Here is a 21,667-nt window from a genome sequence, read left to right as displayed (position 1 = left end):
CTTTTCTTTCTTTTTATTTATTTATTTATTTTTACTTCTACCTCTCCCTCTCTCTGTCACTTTGATCCTCCATCCTATCCTTTGGTAACCGTGAGAAACTGAGTCATTACAAGCTGCAGCAGAGCTGCTGTGGATGGAAGACCTTTCAAATGGCCGCTTGTCTTTCCAGCATGTGGTGGGATCTAAGCGTACACATTCTTTGACTAACCACCCAAATGATGCTCTTTTTTCCTGATCTTTTTCTGTCTAATACACAAACATAGCAACGTGTGCACACTCGAAGAAACAACAACACACAACATCTGCTTGCAAAATTCAGGCACCGAGAAAGTTCCTTCTGTTCACACCTCTGCTCTGTGTCTGTGATGGAAAGAGGCAAGATAATGAATTGCTCTCTTTGTTAACGTGGTGTTTGACTAATGAAAATGAATGGATATTGTATAACACACATCCCCACAGCATATGGAAGCTCAGACCAGGTCTGAGCAGAAATATCCCCCCACAATGGTGTGATGTGACAGTACTCTCTACCATTCAACTCCCCAGCAACAAAAAAGTTAAATATTCCTTGGCTGTCCTGCAAATCCGCTGCATAGATCACTGCTTTATTTTGATCAATCTGAGCTTCATCTGCTTCTGACAGGAAGAAAGGAGAGCTCTAATTCTCCTCATCCCGCATGTCCTCTTGAAGCTGCTGGCTATCAGAGTCAATTCACGTCCATCTGCCACAGGCCTCGGAGCTCATTAAAATCAGCAGCTCGTTCTTCCCGACCTGGGTTGCAGGTCACAGCTAAAATACATATCAGTGTCTGTGACAGCACTGTGTCTCAGCTCTGCTCACTGCTGCTAGACAGCAGAGAAGAAAACAGGCTCAATACACTTGACATTCAGAGTCCATGTGAAAATAGGAGATCAGGGGTAAAAAAAAGGACAAAAAAAAAAAAAGCATTTTTGAGGGGTTGAAGTAAGGTGGCAAATCTGAGAGATGGTAGAGCAGCATGGAGGTGGAGCGAGCAGGGAACGAGGGCTCTATTAGATTAGAGCAGAGTGTGTGAGAAGTGACAGCTTGTAAGTTCTTTGCAGGCTAGTTTGAGGCCTGGGGAGTTTGGGAATGTTCATAGATAAGCAGGATACAGTATCTCACAAAAGTGAGTACACCCCTCACATTTTAGCAAATATTTAGTTTTATCTTTTCATAGGACAACAATGAAGACATTACACTTTTATATAATGTACAGGAGTCAGTGCACAGCTTGTTCAACAGTGTAATTTTATTTTCCCCTCAAAACAACTCAGCACACAGCCATTCATGTATAAACCACTGGCAACAAAAATGAGTACACCCCAAGTGAAAATGTCCAAATTGGCTCCAATTAGCCATTTTGAATCCCTGTTGTCATGTGACTCATTAGTGTTACACGGTCTCAGGTGTGAATGAGGAGCAGGTGTATTAAATTTGGTGTTAACGCTCTCAAACTCTCTCATACTGGACACTGGAGAGTCAACATGGCACCTCATGGCAAAGAACTCTCAGATGATCTGAAAAAAAGAATTGTTGCTCTTCATAAAGATGGCCTAGGCTACAAGAAGATTGCCAACATCCTTGAACTGAGCTGCAGCACGGTGGCCAAGACCATACAGCGGTTTAAAAGCAGAGGTTCCATTCAGAACAGGCCTCGTCACGGTCGCCCGAAGAAGTTGAGCACACGTGCTCAGCGTCACATCCAGAGATTATCTTTGGGAAATGGACGCATGAGTGCTGCCAGCATTGCTGCAGAGGTTGAAGAGGTCGGGGGTGTGCAAGTCAGTGCTCAGACCATACGCCGCACACTGCATCAAATTGGTCTGCATGGCTGTCGTCCCAGAAGGAAGCCTCTTCTAAAGATGGTGCACAAGAAAGCCCGCATACAATTTGCTAAAGACAACCAGAATAAGGACATGGATTACTGGAACCATGTCCTGTGGTCTGATGAGACCAAGATAAACTTATTTGGGTCGGATGGTGTCAAGCGTGTGTGGCGGCAACCAGGTGAGGAATACCAAGACAAGTGCGTCCTCTCTACAGTCAAGCATGGTGGTGGGAGTGTCATGGTCTGGGGCTGCATGAGTGCTGCCGGCACTGGGGAGTTACAGTTCATTGAGGGAAACATGAATGCCAAGATGTACTGTGACATATTAAAGCAGAGCATGATCCCATCCCTGAGGAAACTGGGCCGCAGGGCAGAATTCCAACATGACAACGACCCCAAACACACCTCCAAGATGACCACTGCCCTGCTAAAGAAGCTGAGGGTCAAGGTAATGGAGTGGCCAAGCATGTCTCCAGACCTTAACCCTATTGAGCATCTGTGGGGCCACCTCAAGCGGAAGGTGGAAGTGCGTAAGGTCTCTAACATCCACCAGCTCCGTGATGTTGTCATGGAGGAGTGGAAGAGGATTCCAGTGGCAACCTGTGAAGCTCTGGTGAACTCAATGCCCAACAGGATTAAGGCTGTGCTGAAAAATAATGGTGGACACACAAAATATTGACTGAATTTGGACATTTTCACTTGGGGTGTACTCATTTTTGTTGCCAGTGGTTTATACATGAATGGCTGTGTGCTGAGTTGTTTTGAGGGGAAAATAAAATTACACTGTTGAACAAGCTGTGCACTGACTCCTGTACATTATATAAAAGTGTAATGTCTTCATTGTTGTCCTATGAAAAGATAAAACTAAATATTTGCTAAAATGTGAGGGGTGTACTCACTTTTGTGAGATACTGTATATATGTGTGAGGGTAGGCTGAGTGAAGAAACATGGTGGATGAGCCTGTGTCTGTGCGTGTGTTGGCTATGTATATTGGCGTGAGGAGCAGGCACATGGACATAAATTGAGAGCAGTGGGAGAGGCAGAAAGACAGACAGTGAGATGGGGCTGGGGACTCTGGGAGCAATGCATATCGGATCAATAAACTTCATAAACGACATCATCAGCTCGGTCACCACGAAGACAGCCAACCGCCAGGCACCATCTGGCCGTGTCTCACCGGACCGCAAGATCAGCCAGCATAACCTCGCACACAAACACAAACCCAACCTGACACAGTTACACACAGCGAGCTGTGCAAATATTCACTGCACTCACTTCGTCATGCATGAGCGCACACAGAGACGCTCGGGCCAGGTAGACCCAACTGAGACTGGTCTGGAGAGACAGATTATATCCGTGTGCATGCGTGCGTTTGCATGCATGCACTACAGCAGTTAAGCAGTTTGTTCAGGAACAGAAGTTTACAGGTTCTGTTTAACACCATATCCTATAGCATGATAATGACTGTAAAAGAGGCAGAGTAAGAAAAGGACAGCCAACTGAGAGACCAGAGCAATATAAGGAATAATTTAGATGGAAAAAAGCAAGTGAGAGACATAGCAAGGAGGGGAGAGGGGTAGAGAGTGGCAGGCATTACTTGTAGAGACAAGAGGGGAGCTGTGAAAAAAAGGTGCAAATGAGTCTTTTCTATGCAGGTTCAAAGGAGGCGTTATGCATGAGTCTTCATCATAGTATGTGTATGTGGGCTGCAAGCAAATCACAATATTTCATTTCACACCACAAAGATGAATGTTTTCATCCAGACCCTTTTAAAACTTGAAAATAAAGAAGAAAGATTTACTTTTATCTGTCATATTACAGGAGTGTAAGTTGTTTGAAGGGAAGAAATTATAGAAAAAAAGGGAAAAATGGCAAAAATCTAAATTAAATTATACTGTATACATTAATACAGAAATAACATTGAAATGATTTCTATAGAGCAGAATGTGTTACAATTAACAGTCTTTAGAAGTGGCAGAACTGGCTGTCATTTTTATCTTGTTGCCATGGATACAGGTACCAGAGCTTTGAATTTTAGTTTCCTTAATTTCAGTTTCACACTAATCAGACTTTCTCAGCCCAAACAATATGCCAAGTTTGTGCGAAAGTGAGTGTCTGCCCCTTTAACAGCAGAGAATTACATTTTACCAAATAAGTCTTGGTCTTAAAAGAAATAATCTTCTATTCTTATTTTTTTACTTTAGTCTGTCAACTGTTTACTTTTATAAACAATTAGTTTTTTAAAATCATACAATATCAAATGCTCCACAAGCCTACTGATGGTCTATGTAGAAATGCATTACTATAGTTTTAAAGTTGACTCAATTTGTTATCAAGCAATATGAATGCGTATCAAACTTCAAATGCAGAACAGCTGTTCACTTCAGACCCAAATAGCTTTTTTTTCCACTGAATATTGAGTCATCATTAATAATCATTTATCATTAATAAAGTGCTCAGTATTTTTCTGTGGTCTGTCAATTTGAGGTCTGGATTAATCAGCCTCAAATATCAAGACTATTGAAATGAACATTTCACACATGATTGAATATAATTTCTTTTTACCATTAAACTAAAATAGAGACATTTAATTCAGATTTCCAAAGTATAAACTTAAAGTCTAATATTTGTTATTAAGAAATCACAATGCTTGCACAGTTTTCAAGGGCCTGCAGACATCAGATCCACTGATAGCCCTTTCACACAGACATCTCTTTTTCTTTTGTACTTTATTATTATTATTATTATTATTATTATTATTATTATTATTATTCCTTTATTTCTAGTCTGTAGCAGCTGTTTATCAGACAGAAATACGTATTGTAAAATACCAACAGATCACTTTGTTGGTGTCTGTCTCTCATCCTGCTCTTTTAAGTAATGGAGTGAATAATGTGGATAATTGACCGTTAAAACAAATTAATATAATCTATATAAAATTATTAGAGGTCAAACATCTACCTCTCTTTATAACAGTGGTATATGATTTAAATATAAAATCACTATTAAAGAAAAAAAAAAACTACTTTGGGTATTAAAGTTTTGCTGTGTGAAATAGATCTTACCCTAGTTATTACCATAATGTCACTGACACTGTATTTAATAAATTTAATAAATCCCTTAATTTTTAATAAACTTAGTGGAAGCAGCTGGGTGTGCAGTAAAACATAACTATGACTGCAATAAATAGCCAGAGTTTAGTAGCTTGTCCTAATAATAAAATACATTGACTGTGCATTTTTATGCAGGATCTGTTTTCAGTTTTTTTTTCTAAAGCAAAGACTTCATGCTAAATTAAATTGCTCTGGCAGAAATTAAATCTGGCTTTAGATACCCTCATGCTTTGTTAGATGGGGAGTACTGAGGCAAATTCAGGTCTCAACAACAATGTAAGTCTGGTCTCAAGCTTTACCACAAAAGGGTATTCACTGAGTTGTCCCTCTGTGGTCAGTTCTGCTCATGTGTTTGGGGCCACTGTTGAAAGGTAAAACTCAGGGCCCTGAGCCCTGAAAAGCATGTAGAATATCTTATATATATCAGAATATATATCAGAATATCTTGACTGTTCTGAATTTCCTCCAGCCCTGCTCAATGTTCCTGCCCGTACCACTATTAAAAAAGAAGTAATATTAAGACCTATAGCATATTGCTACCTTCATGCTTCACCACTGATAGTAGCAAGTGATGAGCAGTGGTTTTCTTCAGCAACAATGCTTTGAACAAAGTCTTTCATGTGTCTTTAAATTTTGTCTAGTCTTTTTCTACAATGCCAAGATCAGTGGAGTCTATGTTCTCCCAGCTCCAAATAGAAACTCTTAAGCTTTCCTGTGTAATCATTACGTTTGTGGTTAACCTTTCTTCTTGAGACATTCTGACCTCACTTTTCAATTGCCTAGATGACAAGCTCGAGGGAGGACTCCTAGTTTTTCCACACTTCTTCCACATAATAACCTTCAATATAGCAGAAATTTGTGCAGAATTTTGCTTCAACACAATCCCACCTCTGAGCTTGAGGACCAGCCATTTAACCTGATGCCACAACAAGCTGAAAAATAAGTGGTACTTAAAAAGAAACAGTTGGGGAACATGTTGGAACTAATGGTTAACTGGCGACAGGTCATGAGTCCTGAGTTTTGGCAATTTGTAAACACCTGTTGACAAATTGTGGAGAAGTTACAGAATAATGTATATTTCATTATTTTCTGCAACGTTTTTGTCTTTTTTTAGAACTGGCATTGTGCTTTGGTCATGGTCAATCTGTTTCTATAGTTCATCTTTAATGTAATCTTGTCTTGTCATTAGGCTTTCCATGTTGTTTTATAGTTTAACTGATTTTGTCATAAATTTACTCTCTGCATCTAAATACACTTTACTCCCACTCTCATCTTTAGAGCTTGCACCTGTGTGTTTTAAGTTGAGTTGCTTCCTTTATTCACATCATGTCCTTGTTTGTTTATTGCCTCAACTGTATCTTGTTTGTTGTGTTTATTATCTCAGTTTTTCTTTATACAGTGCTAGATCCTCATTGTTGTAGGCCTCTATGCTACATCAAGTGTAGTTTGGATTGCTTTCAGTTGGTATTGTGAGTAAGAAGTTTATTTTCTTTTTCACCTGTTTGTCTCCTAAATCAGAGTCTCACAGTCAGTCAACATTATCCTTTAACTGGTACCACTTTAATCAGTGGGTTATAGCTTTCTTTTCTCATAAATTTCCCTTATTAATAAATTCACACTCCTCTAAAAGTTTTCTTTTGATTTTTCAAAGATGGACAATGCTAATAATAAGATAGGAAAAAATAGGTATATAAATTCATATGCTCTTCCAGAACAAACAGAGAAAACAAAAAGAGAAAGAACTCCAGGAAAAATGTGTATTTTGTGCTAATATTTGTGCTCAAATGAAAACATAAAATCACTTTTAAAGCTTTCCAATCTGGCCAGGTTTAGTTCACAGATTAATAGTATACGCTAACTGAAATATACAGAACATATAAAAATTATTACTGTCTCGGCCTTGAGTCACGAGACATCTTATAAATGAGCTCCTAACCCGGGTCTATAGCTTTCATAAACAGCTGCTTTGTGGGTCTAGATTTGGACTCATTAGTGGCCACAAGACCACGGGACAACGTTACTAAGGACTCAAGTTCAGTAGGGAAAGGTCTGTCTGACTGTTAAAGTCATGGGGAGACATACACTATGCGACATAAAGGTTCATAATTATATGACGATCTTTTACTGAGTCATTTTTCAGATAATTATTGCATTTTTGTATGTAATTGCTATCTGTAGTAGTAGTCTATAAATATACAGTTGTTATGAGAATAAATCTTTTACAGTAACAAGGACTCTTTTGTTTCTATGATAGCAGCTGGGAGGAGAGTTCAATGAGGTTAATACAGTGGAGTGGTGATGCTCTAACAGTAAACAACTTCAAAATAGGCAGCATCTTGAGCAGCGTAATAATTGCAGTCCACTGTCATTAGGCCACACTCAGTGAAGTCCCATTAAGTTAACAGGAAAACACAACCCATGTTCATCCAAATTAAAAAAGACTAAATCAAACTTGGTGTTAACCAGACATAGAAATGACTTTTTGTAACATGACTTCACAAAGCTTTCTCAGAAAGGAGTTGGCAATCATTAAATGACTGTAGAATAGAACAGAAAAAATAAGTTACTATTTAGCAACTCACTGCTAAAGAAAGGCCACTAAATATTTCATTCAGTAATACACTGAGGAGCAGTTAGTGCTCTTAACTGGGAGTAAGTTATACGAGGAAAGACTGATAAAATCAATGAAGGTCTCCATCTTAACACCTGCTTTAACTGCTGAGTAGATTCAATGGTTTGCATACATATTGTAAAAAAAATAGTGTTGTTTCAAACTATAGCACATTGTTCAGAAAAGCTCACACAACAGACCTCCCTCCCTGCTTTGAATACTTCCACTGTTAATGCACTGTATGATTATTGTTCAACATAATGAGACTGACAGGATCTGTTGCAACTAAGAAATAATATGCAAATTGAAGGCATTTCAAAAGGAGACAGTCAATAGCATCAAACAAAAGGCTGTGAAATCCAGCTACAAAAGACATCTAAAGACCCCTGTATCTCTGGTGTACACTACTACAAAAGCCCATCTTTCATGCACCTAAAATAACTTAATAACCTTGTACATTTGATTAATTGGAAAGTCAATTTTATTTTTTCTTGATAATGTCCTCAGTAAATTATAATGAAAAGGGTCAGTTATCTAAATAGCTTATTATTCCTAACAACAGCCTTCAAAGGATTTCAAGGAAGTTTTCTGCTTCTATAGCAGATTAATTAATACACCACTGGGAGTCAGGAACTATAAAAATTTAAATGTTATCTTAAGTGGTATTTTGTTAGACACAGTATGTACTTGTAAGTCTGCAAGGCACTAAATAAACATGGCGGTGTTTTGGAGGGAGAGGGAGTAAAAGCGATACTTACATTCTGTTGTTGGGGATGATCTTGTTCCCATCTTTGTACCATGTTACTAGAGGTTGTGGAAAAGAAGCAAGAGAAGGTGGACTGATGATGGCTGCTCGGCCTTGAGTCGCTGTCTTTCTCTGCTCCTCAGCTGAGAAATTCCCCAAAACTTGAAGAAAAAGTAGGGATAAATAAGGATCAGCAACAAACTAAATCAATTCAGCATCTATAATGACTGAATAATTTTTCCCCCATTATTGAGAAAAAAAGTCATATCTATCTGCATATCTTCTGTAAGTATAAATCACCTAGCATACGTCTTACATTTATGGCATCCATTATGTAGCAAATTAATTTGCCTTTTTGGTGTCAAAACTGTCAAAACAAAGGAGATTCGACAGGGGCTTTAATTTCCCACAGTGATCAGAAAACTTAATACTGATCAACAACACAAATGACATACCCGAACCTCCAATCCACATGCCATCACTGGGCTGCTTAGCATTTGCCAAATGGCCACATATTGTCCACTAATGCATATATAGAAAAAAAAAAGACTAAAATAAGCATAAAACAACTAACACTGTAAGAGCAAGCACTGATATTCAGGAGCATATTTGAAATACTTTAAACACAATTTTTGGGTGAGACTGGCGCTGGACTGCTTTAATCCAGGCTAATGTCACCTCCGTTGCTAGTATGTGGTACTGCTGTCACTAGCTGCATTTATATGGATCACTTTTGATCCGACTGAATGACCAATCAAAAGAAAAATGCATCATGTAAACACCTCAGCTGATCAGATTGGGCTTGATTGGAAAGAATTTTTTTATCTGATTGGGAGGAATGGTTTAATTTTTTTATGATCAGATCAGCAGGAAATAAAAAAACAAAAAAACATGTGCACACTCATTCAGATGGTGGATGTTGCTGGTGGATGCTTGAAACACGTGGGGGTTAGGTGATGTAATGAGTTTTAAGGAAGACTTGAAAAATGTTAGCAGCAACTGAACAAAAGAGATAACGTTTTTTTTGTTGGGAACTGACACAGTTAACGATTATGGAGCAAGGTTCAAAATAAAAGAAAAAAACAGATGACTTTATCTGTAGTCCATATAAAGATTAGGAATGGGAATCTCCAACACTGAGGTGAATTAGTGAAACTCTCCATCCCTAGTAAACATGAGCTGGCATCGGATCAGACAGATTTCAACTGTATTGTCCAGGTAAATTAAACTACTGTCACCCAGTATTTCCTAACGGGACTGTGTAGCTAGAAAAAAGCTCTGGACTCCCTCTAATTGAGTGTTATAGGTAGGCTGTTAAGAAAATATAATCTTCTATTGAAAGATTATATTTGTAAGATGTATATTTGATCATACATATACATATATATATATATATATATATATATAATTTATTTATTTATTTTTTATTTCCTTTTATTCAAACTTCTTGCTCACTGGCCACATGCAGAAGCTTGCAGTCCAGTTCATCTTCCTCTTTGTCTTGTCCTGCTGCAGCGGTCGCTTGTCTGGCACTTAAGAAAGCAGAAAAAGAACTGACATGTCTCTATTCCATTAAAACCCATGCAAATGGGTAGAAAATTGTGATTTTTGGACAGGAAACTGTCTCAAAAGACAATGAGAAACACATTTTTTGTTTCTTTTTTTTTCTAACTAAATGCAGTTTTATCCTGGTGGATATAAGTTTTGAGGCACGACAGCAAAGGTTAAACATTTTATGACTATGTTTTACAAACGTGAAGCATAATTTGGTCCTTCTTTTACCTCTTGTTCGGTAAATCTTGGTCTTAACAATGCTTTTTTCTTTTTGGAATCTGTGAGATGTGAGCTTTCAGTAGAGGAGTCGTTTGTCTGTGTTCATGCCGTCGAGTGGACACAGGGAGACATAATTGGTGTTTACCTGGTCTTTTGTTTGTTGTCTTAACTGTGTTTGGTGGTCATAGAAATTGTTTTGCTGAGCTGTTAGCTGAGATTCTGGACTTTCTTTGGAGACCACATGTTTATAGTTACATTAACAGACCTGATGTTGGACCCGTAAAACAGGATGTTAACCCCTTAACTCCTGGTAGAGGAGGGTGCAGGTGCAAGAGGTTAAGCTAAACAGTCTTCTGGCTAAGAATGCAAAGTGAAAGAATTTATGGGCAAGAAATCTGGATAATGAAGCACTGAAGGTGCATGGATGGAAGTTATTGTGCATATTGTGAATATTTCTCCTCACCATCTAGAAGCTGTGAGATTCTAATCCTGCTTTCTGTCTGTTCACCTGATGCTGATATTCATCCTTCTGTGTTTTGAAGGAAGCAGCTTCACAGCTTTAAATTAATCCTGCTAACTTTTTACCTTTTAGTTAGTAAATCCTGAAAATTTCATCCTTCTTGGTCATAAATATTTGTTTATATATACATATATATATATATATATATATATATATATATATATATATATATATATATATATGTATAAAGAAATATTTTAACTGTTGGTGTTTAAAGAGAAAACTGCTGCTAAATCTGTTTATTTGTTTATTATTTATTCAGCCTTTCCAAGCAAAGAGCCATTTTTTCCCCTCAGACAGCTAAATAAAACTCGGTTAGAGCCGCAAATGTTATGAGACCTTTTGTAAAAAGAGAACTTATAATTTTTTTTATAAATATCTACTATAGGAAATTTGTTATCATTTTTGAAGAACCACATTTTAATTTCTATTTTTAGGTTTAAAAATAAAGAAAAACATTAAACTTATACAGTAGACAAACTTTCTTCTATGGGATGTAGATATTTGTGAAAAATAATGTAGAAAAAAAAGCCCAGTTTCCAACCTAATCAAAAGAAAAATTGATAATTTTTTTTTTTTTTTTTTTAACTTTACATCATTTTCCACAAATATCTACATCCCTTAGAAGAAAGTCTGTCCGTCCGCTTTTTATACAAGTTTTATCTTTTTCTTTATTTTAAAACCTAAAACTGCAAATAAAAATGTGGTTCTTCAAAAATAACAAATATCCTATGGTGGCTCTTCATTAAAAATATATATTAAGTTGCCTTTTTGTAAAGGTCTCAAAATATGTAAACACAGATGATGTCTCCCCATGAACACGAACAAACGACTCCTCTACTGAAAGCTCACATCTCACAGATTCCACAGCTGGAAGTTTCATTTCGCTATGACCAAGATTCACCGAACCAGAGGCAGAAGAAGACCCGATTTATGCTGCACGTTTGTAAAAGTCAGAAAACATGTCTTACCTTTGCTGTCTTGCCTAAATTAAAACCGTGTTTATTAAAAAAAAAAATAATAACATGCGATTAAATAAATGAACTGCATTAGCTAATTGTTGCATTAACGCGCGATCAACGTGCCCAGCCCTATTAAAAACATTAGTTAGTTCTTTAGCATTTTTAGCCATGTATTAAGAGTCTTTTTGCAAGATCCAGAGAACAAACTTGCAACTCTGGAGCCGCAGGCTGCAGACCCCTGGTTTAGTGTTTGTAAACCAAAATTTACTGCATTTTCTTCATTTAGCAGTTTAAAGGAAAAGGATATTTTGTGCGTAACAGTGCAATTAATTGTGAATAAAAATAACAATAACCACAAGACTCTTTAGGTGACACAGACCTTGACAATAAATCATTTTTAGTGTGCTTGTCAGGTACATCTATGTGGATGGAATTATGAATGCAGATCAGACAATCTCAATAATTCACATACATAGCACAGGTCTGTATGTAAACTTTGAAAATATTAAGGACTTTTAAATCGGTTTAAGAGGCCCTTTAAGTTTTTAACCATATTAGAAACATGGCTTAATGACAAAAAAACAGGCAAACTTTAAAATATGGATATGAGATGTACACAGAGAATAAAAAATGCAAAGATGGTGGAGGGGTAGCATTGTATGTTGACTGTAAACTGTAAAGTAAAATGGAGGTGGTCGATGAGATAGATTATTTAACATTAATTGAAATTATAATAGAAAACAGGAAAAACTTCATAATAAAATGAAGAGCACTGGAATCAGATTTGGAAAAATGTAGAAACTATGGAGAACATGTAAACAACAATTAGCCAAAAGAATATCTTCATTTGTGGAAACTTTAATTTAGACGTTATGACGTCAAAGCTACAAAAACCAACCAAGGAATTCTTAATTACAATGCTTAGTTTAACCTTGTTTACCCAAATCACAGGACCCACGACAGTAACAACACATGCAGCCTTGATAGACACCATCTTTACACCACAATAGGGTAAGTGGCTTACTGATTAATGATATTAGTGACCACTTACCTGTGTTTTTTTCCCCAACATCAATTATAAGATTAATGGGGTTATAAACAGGAAAAAACAAGTCAAACAAGCATCTATAAGCAATTACATACTGAGGTTGTTATTATTGCACTAAAAGATTACTTGATACTACAAAAATTGTATATAACAAATTACTTGATATATTTAAATTGCTATATGATAATTAATTGTCCACTTATGGTAATTATTAAAAATTATAGATATAAAAAAAAACTAAATAAAAAGAAGGGGGGGCAAATAAAATTACTAATCCAGAGTATTTTATTGATAACTATGGTGTTAATTATTATATGAATGAAGTAGTACTAGAAAAATGTAAGTTTTTTGTGTCTGTTTCCAGGGTAAAACTGTTGAATTGCCTGGAGGAAAAACACAATGTCCAAATATAAACATAAATCAATTTATAAAAACATGGTACTCAAAATGTTATATAGACCGAGTACTATTATTTTGGTTGTTATCAGTTATTGTTATTAGTATCATTATTATTACTACTGCATACAAAAATTTTGAAATCCCACCACTGTAATTATTTTTTTGTAAACTTATAGATTATATAAACATAATAATGATAATATTATCATCACTATATTGTTACTACTATCACTATCACTCTCAGAAATGTTGTATAGAATGGACTGTGGTATTGTATAGACCGAGTACGATTATTTTGGTTGTTATCATTGTTATTGTTATTAGTATATTTATTATTACTAAATAGTTTTATGACACATATGTATTCTTTAGGGAGATATTGATGTACATACTGAGTATTATTATTATCATTATTGTTTCATCATAAGATGATGTAATGCCAAGTAGTTATTATCAATAAAGTGTTTGACTAGGTCAACTATGTTATTTATTGGGGTGGGATTAGATAAGCTTATGACTCCACCCACTCCTCTTGAACTAACACCTAACAAAGCACAATCTTTTCATGTGAAAGCTTATAAGAGGAGCCTTTTTTATACATTTCTAAGTAAGAATTTGTGTTCATTCAAAGATGCCGTGATAAAGAGCTACAATACTTAAGAAGAAAATAAAAAAAAAGCCTGTGTTGTATCACTTTGTGTGTGTGTGTGTGTGTGTTTGTGTGTACGTACAGGCCACGTGCACCTGTGTTCTCCTGTGTATTACTGCTCCCATCCTGTTCCTCACCATACACTGATACAGACCAGCATCAGTCCTCTTCAGAGACGGCATAGTTAACCTGAAGGAGAAGATAGACATCAAAATGTATGCTTTCTTAGAGTGGTGGCAAATCAACATATTGGGGCACCCTGTGAGTGAATTCTGGAGACCAATGAGTCAGAAGGTACAGAAGGTGGAGGTCTGTTAGTCCACATGTGTTCCCGACCTTGATCTGAGAAAATGGATTGGATCTGTGTTTGTAAAAGTTTGCCAATAACACAAGTAAAGCCAGGGTTGCAAATGTGTATATTGTGTGCATATGAGTGTGTTGTGTATAAGAATGTTGTTGACTGGGTTCTCTTTTTTTTTTTTTTTTGCTCACAAGGATCGTTAATGGGGTTTTAATGCTCTGTGCTTCACTAATGGGAGGCTTGGCTTTGGATCTAGGTTAGTGTCCTGCTGGAGAAATACACACATGCTTATAAACACATGCATTGACAGACACACAAACTGGATAGACACAGTAAAACTGGACATCGCTCTGGGGCTCATTATGAATACCAGGACAGCCAAGTACTTAACTCCCAGGCTGTCAGTGTATGCTGCCAATGTACACAAACCCCAACGCACACAGACAAATACAAATACATGTACATCAAAGACACACAGACGGCTCCATTTGAAAAAGAAATGACACATGGTGCTGCAGCTCTGATCCAGAAACAGATTTTGATATTGGACAATTCCTTACGCTGCATCTCTTTTTCTCTCTGTCTGCATTCCATTACATTTCTAATAGGCCTGTGTGGTGGCCTTACACCTCTGTATCACTAACTACAGCTTTGTGTTGACACTGTAAGAACTTAATGAATTTGTGTGACAACAATTTAAAGAGCTCAACAGACCAAAACCTCCCCATTAAAATGTATCTGAACCCTTAAAATGATTAGGTTTATGAATAAAATGTGGGATGTTTACACTGAATGGAAGTAAGAAGCAAAATCTTACATTCACCACTCTTGTAATTGGTAACCAGATCTAAAAAAGTGGATATAAACTAAATTTCAGGCTTTCTATCATAAGTTTGAAAGTATATTTCTCTGAAAAAATGCATATCTTTTTTCCCTCATACAGCCACAGACACAAGGGTTGGCGATATTATATGTATCTGAGAAAACACCAGTACTTGTCAGCAAAACATGTTTTACAGATGTAAGGATGATACAGAAGCCTTGCCAACAAGGTCCTTAAACAATACTGTGCTTTTTTTTCTAAGTGTCAATTGTTCAAATTATGTTTAAATTTCTATTCGTGATGTGTAAATGTTTTGCTTCTCATCGCAATTCTACCATGTGCAGCACATTCAACAGCATAAGAGCTACAAAAAATACAGTATCTTAAAGAAGATACAGGGAAGGAGACCAGACATGTTTCTCCATAGGGGCTTGAATTATTTTCTCAATTGTTATTAAAATGCATTGAACAACTATGAAATAGTGTTTTTATCTAGACTGTTTTCTAAAACGTCACACATGCAACTATTCCAACACACAGTCAGCTTTACATCACATCACAGGACAAAACATTGACTTACATTAATTTCCTGTCGACTTATCCCAGCATTAACTTTCATAACTTCTTGTCTATTCATAACCCAAGCCCTGGAGGGAGGCAAATCCCCGCAACTTGACAGTGTAAACAGACAACATGAGTATTATAATTACACACATATACACAGTCACTCAAGACTGAAACACATGAATGTCTGAAGTTCAATGTCTTATACAACAGGCGACACACACTGTGAGCCCATATTGACGTAAAAGTAAAATACGGAAGTTATAAACCTCTAACAAACTTAGAGTTAGATTGATTCAAGGACACCACATGCTCATATTCATTATGCTCTGCTAATTCAACATAGGTCTGGGCCCCACCAATTAGAAGGAGACAGACCACTGGGAGCAGTCCAACACTTAACAACGCCTAAGGATCGTACAACGTTTGCTTATAAAATGCTGGCTCAACCTTTCCCTTCCTCAGCGTGTATGCGTTCCCAAGATTCCGTCCATTTCCGAATGATGTGAAAAGCAATTTTGTTTCACAGCAGCAGTTTTGCTGAGGGGCACTGCTTAGCTTTTACCACCAACACACATAGGTGCACGGAGGGTGAAGTAGAGGAAGAGAGGTGGAGAGTAAAAAGCAAATAAATAGCTCAGACATATTGATTGGTTCCACTCTTCTATCCTCAGACCATATACATATTTATGGTGCTAATGTTATTGTATTAATCTTACTTTGGCTCTGTTGTCTAAAAGCTTTGACCTTCTCCAAGCACACTCCATAAGTAACAGCTTTTGTGCTGTAGCTATTTGTCCATGTTGAAGGTATGAGGCAACAGAAAGATCCAAGACAAAAATCTGACATGTGAACCAGCCAGTTATGCTAGCTGACCTGTGCTGTGATGTCCAGTCAGTGATGTTGCTGTTGTTGAGGGTCCAGCGGTACTGCAGAGGCCAGCTTCCTCCAACGAGGCAGGTCAGCACCAGCCTGTTTCCCTCCAACACCACCTGCTGTTCCCGTCCACCTCCTTGCAGGTAGGGAGCCACTTCTGAGAAAGACAGACACAGAAGGTGAGAGGTGTTATTTTGCTATTAAAGTCTGCATTAGCAATGACACATCAAATGTTAGTTGCATTCATGTAGCAGAAAAAATAACTAAAACCATAAATGACCTTTTGCGAAGATTGGTTAAGGAAAAAAAACAAAACAAAACTAACAAAAAAAAAACACAACTTAACAATATCTCCAGACTTTACTGTACATAGTTTCACACTTGAATCAGCAGATTCTGTAATAATGATATCAGATGATATTTGGCAAATGGCAAATCAGACAAAAAAAAAATTAAATAAATAAATAGGATTATTATGTGTATATCTCTTTACCCCACTCTTATCTGGAAATCCCTTACTCCATTTCCAACTCTTCCTGCATAACTCCCGCATACAATGTTTAAACATTACACACACGCTAATCTTTTTTCTAAAATCCCTTTTACTATATAAGAAAGCCTATTTTTATATTAATAATTAAATTTGTTGGAGTATATTCAGATTTAAATCAGTTCCTTTGATTTCATGGAGTACCAGCAGAAACATTTCAGATACTTTCAAGTGTTCCATAGTTTGATGGTTCAGACACATCTTAAAATTTATTCCCTCTGTTTTTTCTCATCAGTCTAGACATAATATATTTTATTTCATCTATGAAACATGACAAAATGTGCAAAAGTTAAAAGATCTTTCTGCTGACAATACATGAAAAATTCTAATCTGATCATTCTTGGTATTCTACATTAGATGGTAAACAATATCAGAAATAACCTCACTGTTTTTATAATTCAACTCAATTCAGCTTTATTTGTATAGCACCAATTCACAACATTATCTCAGGGCACTTTACATACAATCAATTAAAGCCAATCCTTTGTCATCCAGTCAGTTTTCATACAAGCCAACCAACAGATTGCATAAAAATTCAATTTAACTCCCCATCCTGAGCATGTATAGCTACCATATAGCAGGTTATAAATGTGTTTTCTAAGGAGAAACACAGGTATGATACAGTATAATACACACTGAAACGGAGCTAAAGCTCTTTGTTTTCTATGTTAAGTCCACACACCACAAGCATGTAAATGACAATGTGTATCACTGCATTGACACATCCTATTTTCCAGCACTGATGTGCATCAACGGTCCAGAAAAGTAGCAATTCAATCATATTTACTCTCTGGAACGACACACTGTAGCTTGACTACTTTTGTCTGTGCTACTGTAAGCATATTACATGCTGATGTATTTCTTTAATAAGAAAAACCCAAATATTAAGTGACCACATCCTGTATGATAGATTCTGTGTGAGACTGATGATGATAAGGTGGCTTGCTCAAGCTTGTCACATTCTGTTTATTTTCAGCCAATGAGCCAAAAGCTTGTTTTAAGTTAAAAGTATCTTTTGAACCACTGCTTATTTGTTATGGTCATTGAAAAGTATTTTTCATTTGTTTTGTTTTAGGAGTATTAAATTTAATTTACTGCTTACAGCGAACATTGCAAGTTGTGCTGCAAAACAGTCAAGTATTTACATTTTTCCATTAGTCAGTGTGTATATTTTAATAAGCTTATTGAAATAACTCACCCTACCTTGCAAGGTACATTTGTTAAATGGCTCAGCTGCAGCAGCTGTCTAAACAATGCCATCCAGTCTTTAACTGTTGGCTCAGGTGGTCAAACCTGGCTCACCAACACACAGCACAGGGACATCAAGATTAAAGAGATGGTCCACAGTCCATTGCTGCTGGACCTCTTAGTATGTGCTGAGGCTCAGATCTATTGAACAAATGTCCCCATCTACGTTTAGGTTTAGTAGTGGAGCTAAACATGCAAACACACTTTAACTGGATTAGACGAGGAAGCTTATCTCCTTGCTTCACAGTGTATGGACAGGTCAATAGGTCTAACACACAGTTTTACCCTCATTGTAAGCAGACCTTAGCTCCACGTCATTTTGAGCTTTCTCAGGTCTGTAATTCCTTTGGGCTTCTAACAGGGTTGCAGTATTGTAAAGTTGCAGTGTGCTAATACAACTCAAACTATGGACGACAAACTAAAATGGAGAGTGACCTAGTTTGGAATAAAAATGGCTATTTGAATTAAAAAGGTAACCATGTTAAAATCAAAGCACTTTCATTCAGCAAACAAATACAAGGTCCAGATAAATGAGTGGTGGACCCCCCTAAACACCTCACTAGGTGTATTACTTACCAATCTATTCACAGGCGCTGCGTATTGAGACAACTGAGTCCATGCAATACCTATAGACTATTGGAGTCTGGTGAAATTGTAAAAAATAGAGCCGACAGATTGATTGGCCGGCCGATTATAGCCCCTTTTTAAAATAATCATCATCAGCCGGAGTTTTGCCGATTAAATGCTGATTTATTCATAATTTCTCATAAAACCGTAAAAGGTTGTTGAGTCGGAGTCCTGCAGAATGATGGTTGTCCACTAGATGGAGCTCTGGCTCCATTCAATCCTCAGTCCTCATCGCTGTCAGTAACTACAGAAGAAGTTAAAGCCAAATAGCATTTAAAGGGGTGGGAAAGCGTGAAATTAAGCACAACTCAACATGTCTCCAGTTTCAGTTTAACTCTGTTTGCCACGTGTTATGATAGTGACCCGTGCTTTATGTGCTGGTAATGCTTTTCATTTACGTTGCATTGCTAAACTTGTGCTAACCTAGCTTAAATTACTCCCTGGGTGTGTCTCAATCAGCGCACTTTGAATAATGTTTAAGTGCGTAGTGTGCTGACACTGAAATTTCAGCAAACTTGGGCAAAAATCTAGTGTGAAACAATGAACACTACATGCACTAAACGGATGCCATTTTGCTGACGTAGCAGAAGGCGAGGGACTATTTTTCCAGAGCTGAATAATGGCTCAGTGACTCAGAGGCTATTTTGTACAGATGTAAGTATGAAGTTATTTGATCATAATTCTAATGAATACAGCAGCTTGCTACCTAAAGTACTTTAATTCAGTCAAGATATCTTTGAATATTTAAAAGCTGTTTTACAATTTTTTTAAATTACACTTTGTACTAATAGGTATGGGGGAGACATGCAAAGACACATAAAAGTTTGTGCTGTCTATCTACTGAGGTAGACTAATAAGGTGTAGGCCATGGTTTTTTGTTGCACAAATAAGGCCTTTTAAAGGCATTTATAGCTATGATGACATGCAAAAATGCATGTGAACATTAGTTTGGATTTGGATTTTGGAAGAATTTAGTCAGACGGATTACCCCTGAAAAGGTATTAACGGAGCGGCGCTGCCATTAGGCAGCATGTAGGAGGGTCATATAGCTTAAAATAAATAAATAAGCACAAACTGTTCTAACTCATGTTCAGCCAACTGGAGGAGGATCCTGCGTCTGCGTTGGATACAACATAGTTTACAAGTGGGGTAAAGTAAGTAAACAAAGGAAAGTAAAATCAAGAGTTGGAAATCCATTCTATAAATTAAGGTGGGCTGAAGAATCGCTGTCAAATGCTGGTACGTCACTACTGGTAAGTGCAAAATGTCAGTGTTCCATTTGGGTCAGCACTTACCCATGATAGTATGCACTACAGAAGGTAGTGCTTAGTGTGCACTACGCACAACATTCCAGTGCACTCGCGTAAGTGCACTGATTGAGACACACCCCCAGTCTGTTTATGTTAGCAATAACATTCCTGTGGTTTGCTAATCTAGCATAGCATTAGCTAAAAGCTTAAAAGCAACTGCAGAAATAATGTAAGCATGCAAAATATTTGAGAGTATAGAACAAGCATTAATCACTCCATCAGCTGCGTATTTAGTTGCATTTAAGAAGAAGCGATGTGAATGCAGAGGATGTGAAAAGTTAAAATAATGAATATTACTGTCTGAAGAAACTGTCATGATTTCATGTCACTTTTAGTTTTACTTTGTCTGAAAATACTACTACGTGATGCAGGCTGTAACAGCAACTTACTGTATTGTGTTGTTGTGGAGTAACATAATTACCAGACTATTTGTGACCATTATATGTGCAAAATGCAACTCTGTTAAAGATGACATGTTTTGACATCTGAGAAAAGTGTCTCTGGTTTTTATTTTGGTTCGAATGAGTCATGACTTCAAGACAAAGAAAATAATGGAGTAGAGAAAATGTGATTTAACCTTAAAGGGCATCAGAGGGCTACATAAACAATGTTTTGCCAGTAGCTCATTATATTGCTTAAAATACATCTATGGTCTAAATCTAAAAATAAATTCATCAGTAAACCTAGTAGCTATATTAATGCATGCGTGATAGAAAAACTCACTATTTAAAATTAAATAAATAAAATAAAACTTATTTTACTAATGCATTTTTTTAAATTAATCTGCCGATTAATTGTATATCGGAATTAGTTTCTACTAAATATCGGAATCAGCATCAGCCTAAAAAAAATCCATATCACTTGAGCTCTAGTAAAAACCAAACAATAGAAATGTAGTCTTTTTCTAATCTTGATGTAAAAACGTCAGCGCTAGAGACAGGTGGTAGCAGAAATTTGAATGGACTTAGGAAAAGATGACTGCGCTGCAATAAGAATCTCACCACATACAGTGCACTAAGATGTGATGTGGATCTGCAGCACTAAAGCTAAAAAATAAAAAAAAATCCACAAAAAGTGCTTTAGATTCCTCATTTCACTCACTCTTAACACAATGTCACACAAAAACTACACATAAAATATTGAAAATATTATTTAACTATCAAGGTTGATATTTATTTAAAGAAAAGGGAAAATTAAAAAAGTAAGATATGCTTTTATCTTAGTCTGCTAACCCTTACTCTTCTGCCCTCGAATTTTTCCACATATAAAACAGGTAATGTGACCAAATAAAAATAATCCAGTGTTGTTTCAAAGCAAAATTATTTCCTTTCTTTCAAAAAGCATGTAGCAGTATTTCCTAAAATACTGCTAAAAGAGGCAATAAAAGAAACACTGGAGCTCATTTTCAGCACTTTTCATGGCTGCTGCTTTGATTTGCCAGGGTCACTTCATTCAGTCAGGAACCTTGCTAAGCAAAGGAGAATATTTGGCCAAACCAGGGTTTACACTTGCAGTAGTCATAACATTAGGGCATGCAATAAGTAAACTAACTTAGAACGTAGTGTTTTTTGGTGTCGTCTGCCCTAAAACTAAACAAAAACACTTTATTATACATTTGATTTAGAAACAAAAAATGTGTTACAAGCAAATAACTTGCAAGCTCTGTAAATGGGTAAAGAACACATTCATGCATACAA

At 36.7% G+C, this 21,667-nt stretch overlaps 1 protein-coding gene across 3 annotated transcripts in view; it reads right to left on the bottom strand.

Annotated features, from left to right (window-relative positions):
* LOC121638272 (protein sidekick-1-like) overlaps window positions 1-21,667 on the bottom strand; it is a 284,369-nt gene that overhangs the window by 153,020 nt on the left and 109,682 nt on the right. For 2 of the 3 annotated variants that reach the window (XM_041982952.1, XM_041982953.1), the window contains exons 2-4: window positions 16,236-16,392; window positions 13,754-13,860; window positions 8,334-8,481 (exon numbers count right to left, since the gene is read on the bottom strand). In XM_041982952.1, coding sequence (XP_041838886.1) covers window positions 8,334-8,481; window positions 13,754-13,860; window positions 16,236-16,392 — 412 coding nt within the window. Of the gene's footprint in view, window positions 1-8,333; window positions 8,482-13,753; window positions 13,861-16,235; window positions 16,393-21,667 lie in introns of those variants that run through there. The other variant, XM_041982955.1, reaches the window with a different exon arrangement.

The sequence above is a fragment of the Melanotaenia boesemani genome, chromosome 4, assembly GCF_017639745.1.
Source record: "Melanotaenia boesemani isolate fMelBoe1 chromosome 4, fMelBoe1.pri, whole genome shotgun sequence".
In the NCBI taxonomy this organism is placed as follows: Eukaryota; Metazoa; Chordata; class Actinopteri; order Atheriniformes; family Melanotaeniidae; genus Melanotaenia; species Melanotaenia boesemani.
The sequence above is the reverse complement of the archived record's forward strand: the minus strand, read 5'-3'. Positions and strand labels throughout refer to the sequence as shown.